The sequence below is a fragment of the Pholcus phalangioides genome, unplaced genomic scaffold (assembly GCF_987345545.1).
Source record: "Pholcus phalangioides strain wild (caught in Gottingen) unplaced genomic scaffold, Ppha-v1.0 ptg000012l_1, whole genome shotgun sequence".
Taxonomy (NCBI): Eukaryota; Metazoa; Arthropoda; class Arachnida; order Araneae; family Pholcidae; genus Pholcus; species Pholcus phalangioides.
Window position 1 is genome coordinate 5,413,089 of NW_028301605.1, and position 13,894 is coordinate 5,426,982.

General features: G+C 39.2%; 1 protein-coding gene across 1 annotated transcript; it reads left to right on the forward strand.

Annotated features, from left to right (window-relative positions):
* The first annotated feature begins 3,217 nt into the window (after positions 1-3,217).
* On the forward strand, positions 3,218-11,551 carry LOC149079209 (sulfotransferase ssu-1-like). Its single transcript, XM_089240106.1, has 2 exons — positions 3,218-3,618; positions 8,695-11,551. Exon 2 carries the CDS (start codon positions 8,711-8,713, stop codon positions 9,677-9,679), a length of 969 nt encoding a protein of 322 aa, XP_089096232.1. The 5' UTR covers positions 3,218-3,618; positions 8,695-8,710; the 3' UTR covers positions 9,680-11,551.
* The last annotated feature ends 2,343 nt before the right edge of the window (positions 11,552-13,894 follow it).

Consider the following 13,894-nt stretch of genomic DNA (forward strand, 5'->3'; position numbering starts at 1 on the left):
ACATAGAACAGAGCTGTAATTCTAGAAATTTCTTGGGAAAACGCTATAAACACGAGAAAGCAAAAGCGATGAAAAGCGTGACGTTATATCCGAGGTCATTCTGATTTTATAAACGTTATAAAGGCAACGTTTGTGAAGATTATTCTCTATGGATCAACTCCGACAGATAATCGTTGACGTCATATCCGAGTTTAAGTGTTTCTCTCGATGATATGGATTGTGTGTGTATGCACCTGGAGGGAGTTTAGCAACCTAATCTCTTGTGCTCTCAGGATGTCTATTCGCCGACTATGAATGAATGAATAAATTTCCGATATTACCGCATATAATTCTGATATTATCGTCCTGCTTCGCCATAATGTACGACTCGACAATGCGCGTCGAGTTTTATAGGGATGATAGATGGCTAATAGCATGCGATGGACATATTCTATAACGTTGAAATGTATTATTCCCATATTAATGATTTTTCGTGAGCACCTCTGGGTGTCCTTTCGTTTGCGCGTGTGTGTCAGTGTTACGAAAGTAAGATTTATTCATTGACATTTCAATACCAAGGGCAAATGATTAATGTTATGAACATATGCTAATCTTTAGGGAAAACATTAAAGAGAGAGAGAAAACTAGGAATTATATAATTATATGCGGAAAAAAATGTTAAATAATAAACGAAATATACGGTGTACTGTCGTTTTGCCCAACAACATGCCCAGGAAACACCACCTCATAATTAATATTACCTTGTTGATAATGACCTCGAATGCCTTTCCAAATCAAAAGACTCGCTCCTGCACCAACAGAAAAAAAAATAAGCTCACCAATATATGCATTTTTGCTTTTCGCTTGTGAGCCAAATACAAAGTATTGCCAGCCAAAATGACCTTCCAGTTGGCGTGCTGAAAAAACAAAACGTGATTGCGAATCCAAAAAAAAATTACTAATTTCCAATATCATTTTATCTTCGAAATATCTCAATGTCCAGGTTATACATGTTTTTTTACATGTGATCATCACATACTCCCAAGAGATCTTTACGATCTGTACAGGGAATTTGTCAGTGTGTTAGTAGACATCCATGCCTGAACCGAGATTCAAGCCCGGACCTGCACAGTCAGAAGCTAGTTCCCTAACCACTGGACTGCCAGGCGATATTTAAAACATCTAACGATATTTTAAAATGCCTCATGTCTGAAGAACTCAGAAAAAAAAGCCATCCTTGCTTGATATAGATTGCTAAAATTATTTATCCTTTTTATTTTTCCACAACACAACTGGTCAGCAAATAATTTCTCTTATTTACAGCATTTTCCACCGAGAGATCCGGAAATTATTTTTCCTACTACTTTGTTTTATGCCCGCCGTAAATAATTTCTCCCATTTATTTAGTTTTCACTGGTCCTCAAATTCTTTTTATTACGGGCTTTTTTTTTTTTTTGCTGTCCCGTAAATTACTGGCTCTTTTTACTTTTTTTTGCCAGTTCTCATAAATTATTTCTTTTGTTAACGGTATTTTTACCGGTCCGCAAATTATTTCTCCCAAATTATTATTTACGATTTTCATTTATTTATTTCCGCCCGTCCTCAAATTATTTTCTTTATTTTTTGCCAGTCCGCAAATTTCTTCTACAAATCATTTCTCGCATTCACTATTTATTATTTATCAATTATTTCTTCCATTAATTAATTTTTTTTACGGGCCCGTAAATTTATTTCTCTCATTTATTTAGTTTTCACTGGTCCTCAAATTCTTACGGGTTTTTTTTTTTCTTTTGCCAGTCCGTAAATTATTTATCATATTTATTTTTCTCCTGTTTATTATTTGCCGGTCCACAAATCATTTCTCTATATCATGGTTTTTTACCGGTCCGCAAATTATTTCTCCCATTTCTTTAGTTTTTACTGGTCCTCAAATTCTTTTTCTTACGGTTTCTTATTTGTTTTGCCGGTCCTCAAATTATTTCTCCTATTTATTTATTTTTCGCCAGTCCACAAATGGAATTCTCTGTATCACGGTTGGTTATTGCATCACGCTTTTATTATCTTACCGGTCGCACAAATTATTTCTCCCATTTAATTTTTTTTTCAGCCCATAAATAATTTCTCCTTTTTATTATTTTGGCCGGTCCTCAAATCATTTCTCTTATTTCTTCTTCTTTTCTTGTTTCTTTTACCAGTCAGGACATTATTTATCCCAACAATTTTTTACCGGTTTCAACTTATATCTCCCATTTATTTTTTTCTTCAGGTCCGCAAATTATTTTCCCAATTTATTCATTTTTGCCGGCCCGTATATAAATCACTTCTCCCATTTATTTGTTTTTTTCCACCGGTCCTCAAATTATCTCTCTTATTTTTGCCAGTCCGCAAATTATTTCTCTTATTCATTTTATTATTTGCAAGTCTGCAAATTACTTCTCCCATTTATTTATGATTTGCTGGTCCAAAACTCATTTCTCCTATTCATTTTTGCCGGTCTGTAAATTATTTCGCCTATTTAATTTAATGTTTCCGTAAATTGTTCCTGTTATTCATTGATTTTTTTTTGCTGGCTCCTAAATTATTTCTTATTTACGGTATTTTTGCCTTCACGCACACAAATTGTTTCTCTTATTTATTTATTTTTTGTTGGTCTGCAAAGTAGTTATCCTATTTTTGCGAAATTGTTCGACTAATCTACTTTCTCCAGTCTGCAGATTTTCCAAGTTTCTAAAAGAATTGACAGATGGTTTTACTGTGTGTGTGTGTGTCCGCCAGATTGCTAAACATCAAAAATATAAACTAACCACGTGTTCCTGGTGTATGCGCGTCACAGAAGCATTCGAAATAACTCTACTAAGTCTACTCTCTCTAATAAGTCAACAAGTCATTGAAATAAGCTTGATGTCAGTCCAGCTGGGAATTCTAAAAAAAAGTAACGTCAATAACTTTCCAGAATCAGCTTTATTCAAGTTTAAGCTCGAAAATAACCATTAAATATGAAATCTATAATGGCAGCACCAAGGTCATTTGATATGTGCATACTACGGTTTTAAGAGATTTATATTACGCTTAACCTTCATTGATTTATGCGAACGATTACCGATAACGGTAGCGATAACATTAATGGAGGCGGATAAACACAGAAAAGAAAGAATCCGCCAACCGCGACAAGAGTGGAAAGAAGAAAAGGAAGAAAAAATTAGACGTCATTTCCTTTATTTTCTTTCTTTTATAATATCTCTCAATTCATCGATTCCAACAAAAAAAGTGTTGCTCCGAATCTTCCGGGAATCCTTAAAAAAAAAAAAGAGTTAAACAAACTCATTTGTCTTTGATTTTTCAATGTCAGGATGGAAATTATTTCTTTCCTTCCTGTGGCGAATTGTCCAACGAGAAAGAAAATGACGAGAAAATTGTCGTCTGGAGTTGAAGGTCGTGGGTCGATATCTGTTATGTAAGCAACCGAAGCCGCGGGTAGAGGGTGCTATAATCGTCTGTAGTTTCGCAGACGACTGTGCCGTGGAAAGACTTTTTTTTAAACAGCTGTATAAAAATTGGAGTGTTGGTAAGAAGCATTTGTTGGCAAGTTGTCAAACGCGCAGGATACTCCCACAACATCGTTCCTTATTGAAGCATTTGGTTAGTATTATTACATTACTTTTATATTTACTATCTTTAATTAATCCTTCCATTACTACAGTCGAATCCCGTTATAACGAACTCCAAGAGACCGGAGAAATCACTTCTTCATAAAGGAATTCCAAGTTTTAGCATTGTTCCTATGTAAAATTATCTGGAAGATTAGAAAAGTGTTCGTTAAGACGAGATTTTTGCTATAACGGTATTCGTACAAACGGGATTCGACTGTATTAAACAAGTGAGCACAAGAGTAAAATGAAGCTCGAGAAGCTTTAAAAAAGCGTAGAGCTTATCCTACCATATAAATAGAATAAATATCAAAATATGCACTTTTTTTACGAATAGCCAACCGAAGAACTTTCCATATTTTAGGTTTTTATTATACCATTTTTAGCACGTTTTCGATTGCAAATTACTAAAAGTTCAAAGTTCCAGTGAGTTCTTTGTATGAAAAAATATAATCTGAATATTTTTCATTATGCGGAATATAGACCCCTACTTTGTTTATTGGTATGTGGATTTATGAAAAAAAAGGCTCGATAAGAGGGGTCTTTATATAATTCCAATACAAGCTGATATCTTCTTTTATTTTTAGCTTTTTATCTTATATCACTAAAAATGTTTAAACTCCAGAACTAGTTGAGACGGTCCTAGTTATATTTATAAACTGAAGAGCCAAAAAAACTGGTGTAGGCATGCGTATGCAAATAAAGAGATATGGAACCAATCAGACTAAGGTGCTGCGGTCGGCAACGCCTATATAACACAAAAAGTGTCTGGTATAGTTGTTAGATCGGTTACTGCTGCTACTATGGCAGGTTATCGAGATTTAAGTGAGTTTGAACGTGGTGTTATAGTCGGCGCACGAGAGATGGGACATAGCATCTCCGAGGTAGCGATGAAATTTGGATTTTCACGTACGACCATTTCACGAGTGTACCGTGAATACCGGGAATCCGGTAAAAAATTAAATCTACGACATCGATATTAGGCAGGTGTACCAGTTTGTTTGGCTCTTCAGTGTATTTAGTTATTATAGTTGTATTTAGCATTAAAAATTTTAACTGCATTATATATCAGGTCAACGAAATATTTCTATTTCTGCCGGTCCGAGAAATTTTACTTTTCTTTGTTTTCTGTATAGTGATAGTGATAGGAACCGAGAGACACCCAGGTTCTGTCACACTCAGTGATATAAGCACATTGTCCCTGGGGACTCGGGTGCCTCCGGGGAAACATAACCATTTATTGATCTTGAGAAAGATATGTTACATACATGGGCAGGTGCCATTACGCACCTCGCCAGTAAACAAGTATAAATTTGTAATCGAAAAATGGTGATTCTGTAAATAAATCACAATTGTAAATCACAGGTTATAAATCTCATAATAATCGTCATAATCGGGAATAGTTCTTGATAAAATTTGATCTGCTTCTCTTCAGGGATTTTCATTGGATCGGTAACTATCACATCAATGAAAGCTGTCAATGTGCTGCTGGGTTGATCTAATCTCTGCACCGTGTAGTTTGATTTGGTCCAAAGACATTCGTCAGTAATTGCTGCCTGTATCCAGCTTTTCGATAAGCCAGCATGGATCAAACTATTCTCGACTACTCAGGCTCCTCTTCTTCTTCCTCTTCTCTAAACAGATGTACGAGATCGCTGTCTGGGTGTAGTTGACGTCGTAGTCTAGTGGATCTCCTAACTGGCATAGGTGGTTCTCTATCTGGTTCTGGCTCCGGGACTGTAGTTCTGATATCCTCAGGGTGCTGCTCTAGAAAGCGGACCAGTTTACGTATTTTACTTTTCGAATCTTCCCGCTTCAGGATGCACTCAAGCCAAGGTATTCGCAGATGTTCAGCTGGCTCTCTGAAGTGGAAAGCCGTTGTCTTGGGGGATAGAGTTGCGTAGTGAAGAGGCGTGCCTATGGCCAAACATGAGCATTTATCACTGGGGATTGATTTGAACCTATGAAGGTTAGCCGGAAATGGACCATGGCCCGTTACGAACATAATCATCTCACGTGACCATTTATGGTTCCGAGGCATTACATGTCGCAGGATCCTATGAGTTGATCGACCGGGCTCTGCGTTGTCATCCCACCTCTGTTGCCATTTATTCATTAGATGCATATTTGCATATTTTAGAGAATATTTCGTCACTTTATAGTGCATATAATCCTTGCTCTACTGATAACAGATGGGGAGAAAGACGACTGTTTTTCTTTTCCCTTCAATGTTGCATAGGATTATAGCGTACTGCAAAAATAACAGAAAAATATCGTTTTTCCCCCCTCTTCTTCGTTTTCTTTTTAATTATTATTTTGCGTTGGGGGGGGGGGGAGAAGAAGAAGCATTTATCAGCTCACGCCCAATCAAAAAAAATAATAATTTTTTTCCTCTTGAAATGGCGGCAATTTCTAGAAGGTTTAGTGATTTCTACTGTGGCAGTTCTACTGTGAATCACAGGAAAATTTTAAAAACCACTCAAGTTAAAACTAGTTTTATACACCGTCCCAGAGAATTTCCCAGAATCTGTGACTCGAATTTTCCCAGCATGCCGGAAAATGCGGATATTCCCGACATATGCTGGTCTCCCCTGCTGTTTCCCGGCATGTCGGCTGATGCGAGGGAATACAGTAACCGGGTTTAACTGTTGTTTGTTTTGGTGACATTTAAATATTTTATAATTGCGTGCTAAAGTGAGAATCGTCAACACTGCTCAAGGAAGGAAAAAAAATTTATTAATTTCGAAATCTCTCTCTCTCTCTCTCTTCCGTTCAAGGACAAAACAATTCGAAACGTCGTCGCATAAACTGAACATTCATCATCTTTAAGTGGTTATTTAAGCTTTCCATTTTGCTTAATGACATCTTCAATGACCATGGAAGTCATATTTCGTTTTCATTTCATTCTTTTCTTTTGATGAGAATACGTCTTTTAAATCGCCATGAAATTCTTTAAACGCTCACATCTCAGGAAGTAGCTACCTAACGCGAGGTCAAAAGCAATGGTATCGCCAGATGCATATAGCAAAAGTGCACCCATTGGTATCACTCCAGTTTCAATATCACTCACCGTCTGAGCACCATGCCGCTTGCCCTGATTCGTAACAATTTTTTCCCCCTGAATCTCATGCAGTTCACAATGAAAATAGATGACATCAGTGTCGTTTATTGGAAAGGCCTATTCCAAACAGAGGACTATGGACGAGGTGCATGTCTGGTTTAGTAGTAGTAGGCCTATTCCAAAGACAAAGCCGATGATGATGGCATAACCTAAGACGCGAATCAAGGCACAAAAAACGTATTTACATCAGAACTTGCGGCCGTGTTTATGACACAGCCTCTCTACCCCAATTTTTTCTCTTCATCATACTGGGGACACGCTTTTGATAACGTAAAAGCGTGTGCCCAGTATAGTGAAGAGAAAAAATTGGGGTAGGCTGTGCCCTTTTCAAACATGGGATGTTTCAAAAAGGACTCCTTAATTTTGAAATGACGTAACTTGAAAAGAGTGATGGATAGAAAGATGGGACGAGTTTGATGGGCAGGTCTGGAATTTCAAACACATCGGTTTGTGAAACCGATTACAATTTCAACTAATATATGGCGTCGTATTACTTCATTATTTCCTTCCATTTAGCCATTTGAGGGCAATTTATTCACAGCGAGAGTTCTCAAACGCTGTTTCAACTTGATTAGGTCATTTTAAAGGCATACGCATCCGTTGCAAGGGAAGTGGCTTCAAACTTCACTATTAGCTTTTGTCATATAATTGCTAAGCAACGCGACTATTTGGAATCCAGCGCCATGTGACCCATGTTTCGTTTGCGATCATAACCCACTGTTTTTATAACCTCCTGTTTACTACTTAAAACCTCCTGAACACTACTTCTACTACTACTGTTTTACCAACGCCCGAGTGGCGGGATGGCAAGATGCTCGTCTGACACAGTGAAGGTTGCTGTCACGGTCCTGGGTTCGAAACCGAGGAAGGATTTAAGTATAAATAAGATGTTGTCCCTATATATATATATATATAACCAACTTGAGACGACCACCAATAGACACCGCCTTCATTTCCAACCCATCTCGTTAACAGCGATATGGCCAGAGTTTGTGTTTGGTAAAGTAAGTACTGCTTTACCATATACATGCTCCTCGTACCCCGATTTCTAACGAATCGGCACATGCCGGAATGTGTGTTCTAAGTATATGTGTGGCCCCTAACGTATTTATGCTGCTGAGTTGCGCTTGTTCAGTGTTCATGCCTCCATCTGTCTTCCATTTTCTGAAGTAAAGACGGAAATGCTTGCATTTTCATGTTATGTCAGTATCGTGTTGTAGGTCTGCCAGCTCTCTGCGGAGAGATTTTTTCTAATGGGAGACCGGCTGGCATTAGCACCTCGAAGCTGGAAAACCGCAGAAAACCAACTTCAGCCGACCACCACTGTGCCGTCAACGGGGTTCGAACCTGGATCCTGTTTAGATGACTGTAACGTGCCCTCTGTTAGACAAAAATGTAACTATTCGCAAATCGACATATTTTAAATTCCAGTCGTGCCTATTAAACGAACTACCGCGTGCGGAAAATTCACCGGACAACAATTCATCGGCAAAGTGACATAGTGAGTTAATGGATGAGTATGTGTGGGGCAGTGAGCAATTGAAGACGTTCTCTGTTGAGCCAACAGAGGGCGCTAACTTTCCTAATGAAAAGTAAAAATCTTAGGTATCGTGATCATTGTAATTAAATATAATTATCATGTCATTTTTGATGTCCGATTTATTCGAGACTCTTTATTAATAATGTTTCTTTTTCAGTATACAAACTATACTAACGGTGTAAAATGGCAATTGAATTGTTCCCCGCATTTTCGAATAAACCGCTTAATCGGATATTATGCGCTGGAATCGTTGATATCCAATTAAGCCGGCCCGATTGTACTTGTTTCATCTTTCTATCTATCACTGTTCCTATGTTATGTCATTTCAACGTTAGACAGTCCTTTCTGAAACACCCTGTACATGACTGAGTGATTTAATAACCGATTGTTTATCTTCTCCTTCGCAGAAATTCAACAAACAAAATGAGCAGTAGGAAGTCACCCAAGTACGTCGAGATAGAAGGCATGCGCTTCGCCTGCTGCTTCCTGCCAGAAGTCGTCAAATCGGCCATCAACTACAAGCCAAAAGCCGGGGACGTGTTCGTCGCGACCTACCCGAAGTGCGGCACGACGTGGATGATCCAGGTCGTGCTGGCCATCATGAGGAAAGGCAAGATACCGGAAGGGACCGAGGAGTACTTCCAGTCCTGTCCTTTCCTGGAAATGCTCGGCGAAGAAGAGCTCAAAAACATGCCGGGTCCCGGCTGCATCAAGATTCATCTACCTTTCGACATGGCACCTTTCTCGCCGGAAGCCAAATACGTCTACGTGGCGAGGAACCCAAAAGACTGCTGCATATCGTTCTACCACCACACCAAATTCTTTCCCGGGTACTACTTCACCGACGGTACCTTCGACGACTTCTTCGACCTGTTCGTAGAGGGAAAAGTCGACTTCAACGACTATTTCGACAACCTGATCTCGTGGTACGAGCACAGGAACGACCCGAACGTGTTCTTCGTGACCTACGAGGAGATGAAGGCCGACCAGCGGGGGGTCGTCAAGAGTCTCGCCAAGTTCCTAGGTGACGAGTACTCGTCGGCCGTGGAGGCTAACGAAGACCTCTTGGACAAGATCCTCTATCTCAGCAGCTTCGAGTACATGAAGAATAACACCAACGGTGCGTGGCGGGAAATGATCGAGAAATCCGATGCCTTCATCAACGATCCCAGGATGCCCATAGGGCTCCGTTCTTGGGCCAAAACAAATTCGGACGCCATCAAAGCCGGTGAGGGATCCGTTGGTGACTTCGTCAGGCAGGGCAGCGTCGGGCAACAGAAGATAGCTCTCAGCGCTGAGCAGGAAGAGAGGCTGAAGCAGAGGATTGCAGAGAAGACCAAAGGATCTGACGTCATGGATCTGTGGAAAGATATGAAATTGTTTTCCGAATGAAGACTGAATTTCGGGATCAATTTCTTTTTTAGCATCATTATATCTACAGAAGAGATTTATATCATTGTTAATTTGATTGTTACAGGATGTCCCGTAAATTCATAAATAGTTTTGAAAAATTATAAGAAATTGAAGAAAATGGTATGTGTGTGAATGTGGTTTGCGGAAATATATTATTCTCCCCAAAAAAGGAGTTTTTGTACATAAACAAAATTTAGTTTTGATTTTAGTCTATAGATGGCACTGCACAGAAGTAAATAGCAGATGATTGGACCCGAATCTTTCTTCAACCCCTTTTTTGTCCGAAATGTACGTGGAGCTTCAGCAGGCGATTCGTGACTCCGTTAAAACAACTTCACCAATAGTGTTTTATCCCAAGACTGTACAGGAAGTCCTGTTAAGTCCTAATTCTGCCTTTATTTCATCAACCGTTCATCGTAGAGGTACGGTTCTAATTTAGAAAATTATCAAAATGTGGTCAGAAATCACTATGTATCAGTTTTGGCGCTGAAAACATGGTGTCATAAAACAGAAAATTTAAATTTTTATACGGTCCCCGTCCTCCAATTAAGAAGTCGTTGCCCTGTTTCTCTCGAGGCCATTTTTTCCAAGTGCAATATTCACCTATTTGAATTCAAAACATAAAAAAAATTCGGAAAGAAGCTTTGTGCGATAGTTCATGTTGTTCTTTCCGAACGTTTCTCTAATTTTTGAATTCAAGCATCTCAGCGAATTTTGCACTTAGAAACAGTGTTTTTTCACCCTCGAGAGAGAGACAGGGCAACAACTTTCCAATTGGAAGTTAGAGGACAGGGGAAACCATATAAGCATTTTTATTTTTTTTTTATTTTATGACATACTCTACTTTCACTCTCGAAACTGGTACTGAATGATTTCTGAACACATTCTGAGCATTTCTCAAATTGGAATCATACCTCTACGACAAACGGTTGATGAGATAAATGCCGAATTAGCACTTACAGGACACCCTGTACAATAAGAGCCTTTTCGTGACGCTCGGGATTCGGTACAACCTGACGTCAAACGTGACGCCGTTGCTCAAACAGTGCCGAGTGCGCGCGCTTTGCTACCCTATTAATTGCGATAGTTTGCGATCGCTGTACTGCCTGCCCATTTTACTGAATTATTTCCAAAATTATATTTCCGATTATTGCCATCGGTATTTGTATAATTACTAACTTGAACATTTTACATTAGAAATTTTGCATTTGCTAATGAGGTAACTTCCACTGAGAATAATTTTCTCGGACCCATTTCAGGTGAATCACGTACGTTAACTTTTATAAGGTTGATTGAAAGCCAACTGGGAGGGGGGGGGGGAATAATTTCAATTACCTTCTAATAGTTTTTTGATTATCTTTTCGTTTTCATTTGAATTAGCTGCAGCTTTTAGGAGTCTTGGACTTCCTTATCACCAGTACAACTGCAACATAAAAACACGGGAAGCAAATATTTAAAAAAATCCTAATATAAAATATTTGAAGTTATTATTACATTATCATTTTGAATGCTAATAATGAACCATAGCTTTATCCACCTATGTCAACATCACAATGAAAACCACTAACAGAAAAAATTAGAAATGAACTGTTAATCGTACACCCTGTACTTTTATAGGACTCTGATTTGTATATTTCCAGTGATTTTGCTTTTGTACAGTGCCAAAAAATATCTCCTTTCATGAGAATAACTTTTCTGCAAACCGCATTCAAATATACCAATTTCTTCAATTTTTATGAATTTTTTTAACTATTTACGAATTCATGGGAACACACCGTGTGAGACATGCCTCATTCATATGTATTTTACGCGCACAAATAAAAAGTTGTTTGAAAGTTTTCAGAATTTCAATTACATCTTATCGATATTCGATTGCAGTTACCACGGAGACGTAAACTACAAACAGTAAGCTTCCCGTTGTTTTCATATTTTGGCCTTGAAATCACTTTCAGTGTACACAGGATTTAATTGCCAGACGGTGGTAGGACATGGCCCTGGGGCCTGGGACAGTTCTCATCATTTTTTGCCTTTTCACGCCATAAACTAACTACAGAAGGGGCCCGCTCCAGGATGTGGGGGACATGGTGGTAGAGCATGAACAGTGTTCGGTTTTGAAAGAAAAAAGTACATAGGAATATTTCCCAAACTGGAATCCATTGTTTCGATCAAACGTAAAGCGTCTATAACAGCCATCGAAAGGTTTCCTTGGGAATAATTGTAGGAGTTTCCATCTCTACACTAGTGATTATGGTCGTAGTGGGGGAGCCACAGGAGAAAATAAAGTGGAACGGGAGCCGTGGCAGATGATTAAAGGGGCCACAGATAGCTGAGAAAAAAAGAGTTTAGATGTGAAGAGTGATGTGAAAAACAAAAGATGTGAATGAGTGACCAAGTTTGTTACCACATGAATGACCAAGTGAGTGGGTGAGTGACCGATTGAAGGGAGTGAGTGACCGTATTCGTCATTGCTTGATCGTTTACATGGTAATTCACTCAACAATAGTCATTCACACTCATTTACTCATCTGGTCACTTACATGGTCACTGATACGATCACTAACCCACTTTATGGTCACTGATACGATCACTCACCCACTTTATGGTCACTCACATGGTCACTGATACGATCACTCACATGGTCACTGATACTATCACTCACCCTCTTTATGGTCACTCACTCAATCACTTAGTCATTCACACAATTACTCATATAGTGAAGGCAGGAGAAATGTCCGTAGTCAATCATATGGTCACTGACTCACTCTGTCACTCATATGGTCACTTACTCAATTATTCACTTACTCGGTCACTCTTACTGTCTGGGCGGACGAAATGTCGGGGGCGAAATTTTTGGATCCCGACCAGAACATGGCAAAATCTTAAGAGATCGTTCATAAAACCAGGGCCATTTCAGCGTATGGGCCTATGTGGCATATCCCTGGGGGTTCTCATATCCACAAAGGACCTACCTGATGATATTTGAGATACCAAATTTTTCCGAGTATAAGTTTACTGTGTTTCCCCGAAAAATAAGGCGTAGCATGATTTTTCAGGATGCTTCTAATATAAGCCCTAGTTAGAATCAGACGCATTTTGATAGTGAATTACAAGGAAGACGAGCAACGCAAGGTTATGAGCAAGATAGTTACGAACATTTGTTTGTTCCATGGCACCACGATCTTGGCGCACACAAATTGTTGTAAGGAAATGGGTCGATTTAATGCTGCCAGTAGTTTTACGAAGTGGCCAAAGAAATCTGCTTAATTTAGCCAGCACTCACCGCCAGGGGCGGATTTAGAGCTCGCTGTTGGGAAGGGTGATTTCCCCCCCCCCCCATTGTTGCGAATATAGTGACCTTATGTCCCGCATTTTGTCCCATATTTTCCGGGACAGCAAGGCCACAACAGGCAAAATGTCCAACGAGGTGGCTGAGAAAAGATGCCCGTCCCGACTTTTTTTGAAAAAAAAAACCGTTTTTTTCCATTTTTTAGTCAAAGCTTTCTTAAATTTGTTGTTTAATCAGAAAATTTGATAAAGTAATTTTCAACGGATTTATATTATCATATTCGAATTTCGCTTCTCTCCCCTTCCCCCCCCCCTCGCCCCGATAGTACATTCGCGCTAAAGACATGAAGTTTTCTATCTATGTGTGCTGACAGAGAAATCGATCAATTAATAATTCCCGCAGGAATGACTAGCTAGCTCGAGACACTTAATATTACGCTAAACAAGCCATTAAAGAATGGAGCCAATTTTTGAATTGAGGTCAATGACTGCGTCGGAAACGGTAAGAAGAGAAATCAGCATGGGGAACTTAGTAAAGCCTAGCCTGCAAGAGACCGTCAAGTGGATGAAAAATCCATGGGATAAAATCGCTGACACAGCTGCGTCCCCAATGCTTTAAGAGCGGGCTACTTGGACAGGAAGAGTCCATTTAGAGACAGCTATACTGCTGCTGAACGCGTGAGAGATTGGGTCCTATGATTCTACAGGAAAAGGAGTCGGAAGAAATTCGGAGTGGAACTCGGAATTCGGAGATTTATGACGGTGTTCCATGAAGATGGCGATATCACTGTATTTAAATAGATGCAAATGTCTGTGTTGTTTATTCACGTGGGAAAAAAATAATAAAGCATCCCCTCTCTAGTAAATCTTTTGGAGCAAAAATTACCATGTTTCCCACGAAAGTAAGAA

Bases quoted from the DNA above. Each gene is read 5' to 3' on its own strand.
- LOC149079209 (XM_089240106.1), top strand. From the start codon at position 8,711: ATGAGCAGTAGGAAGTCACCCAAGTACGTCGAGATAGAAGGCATGCGC.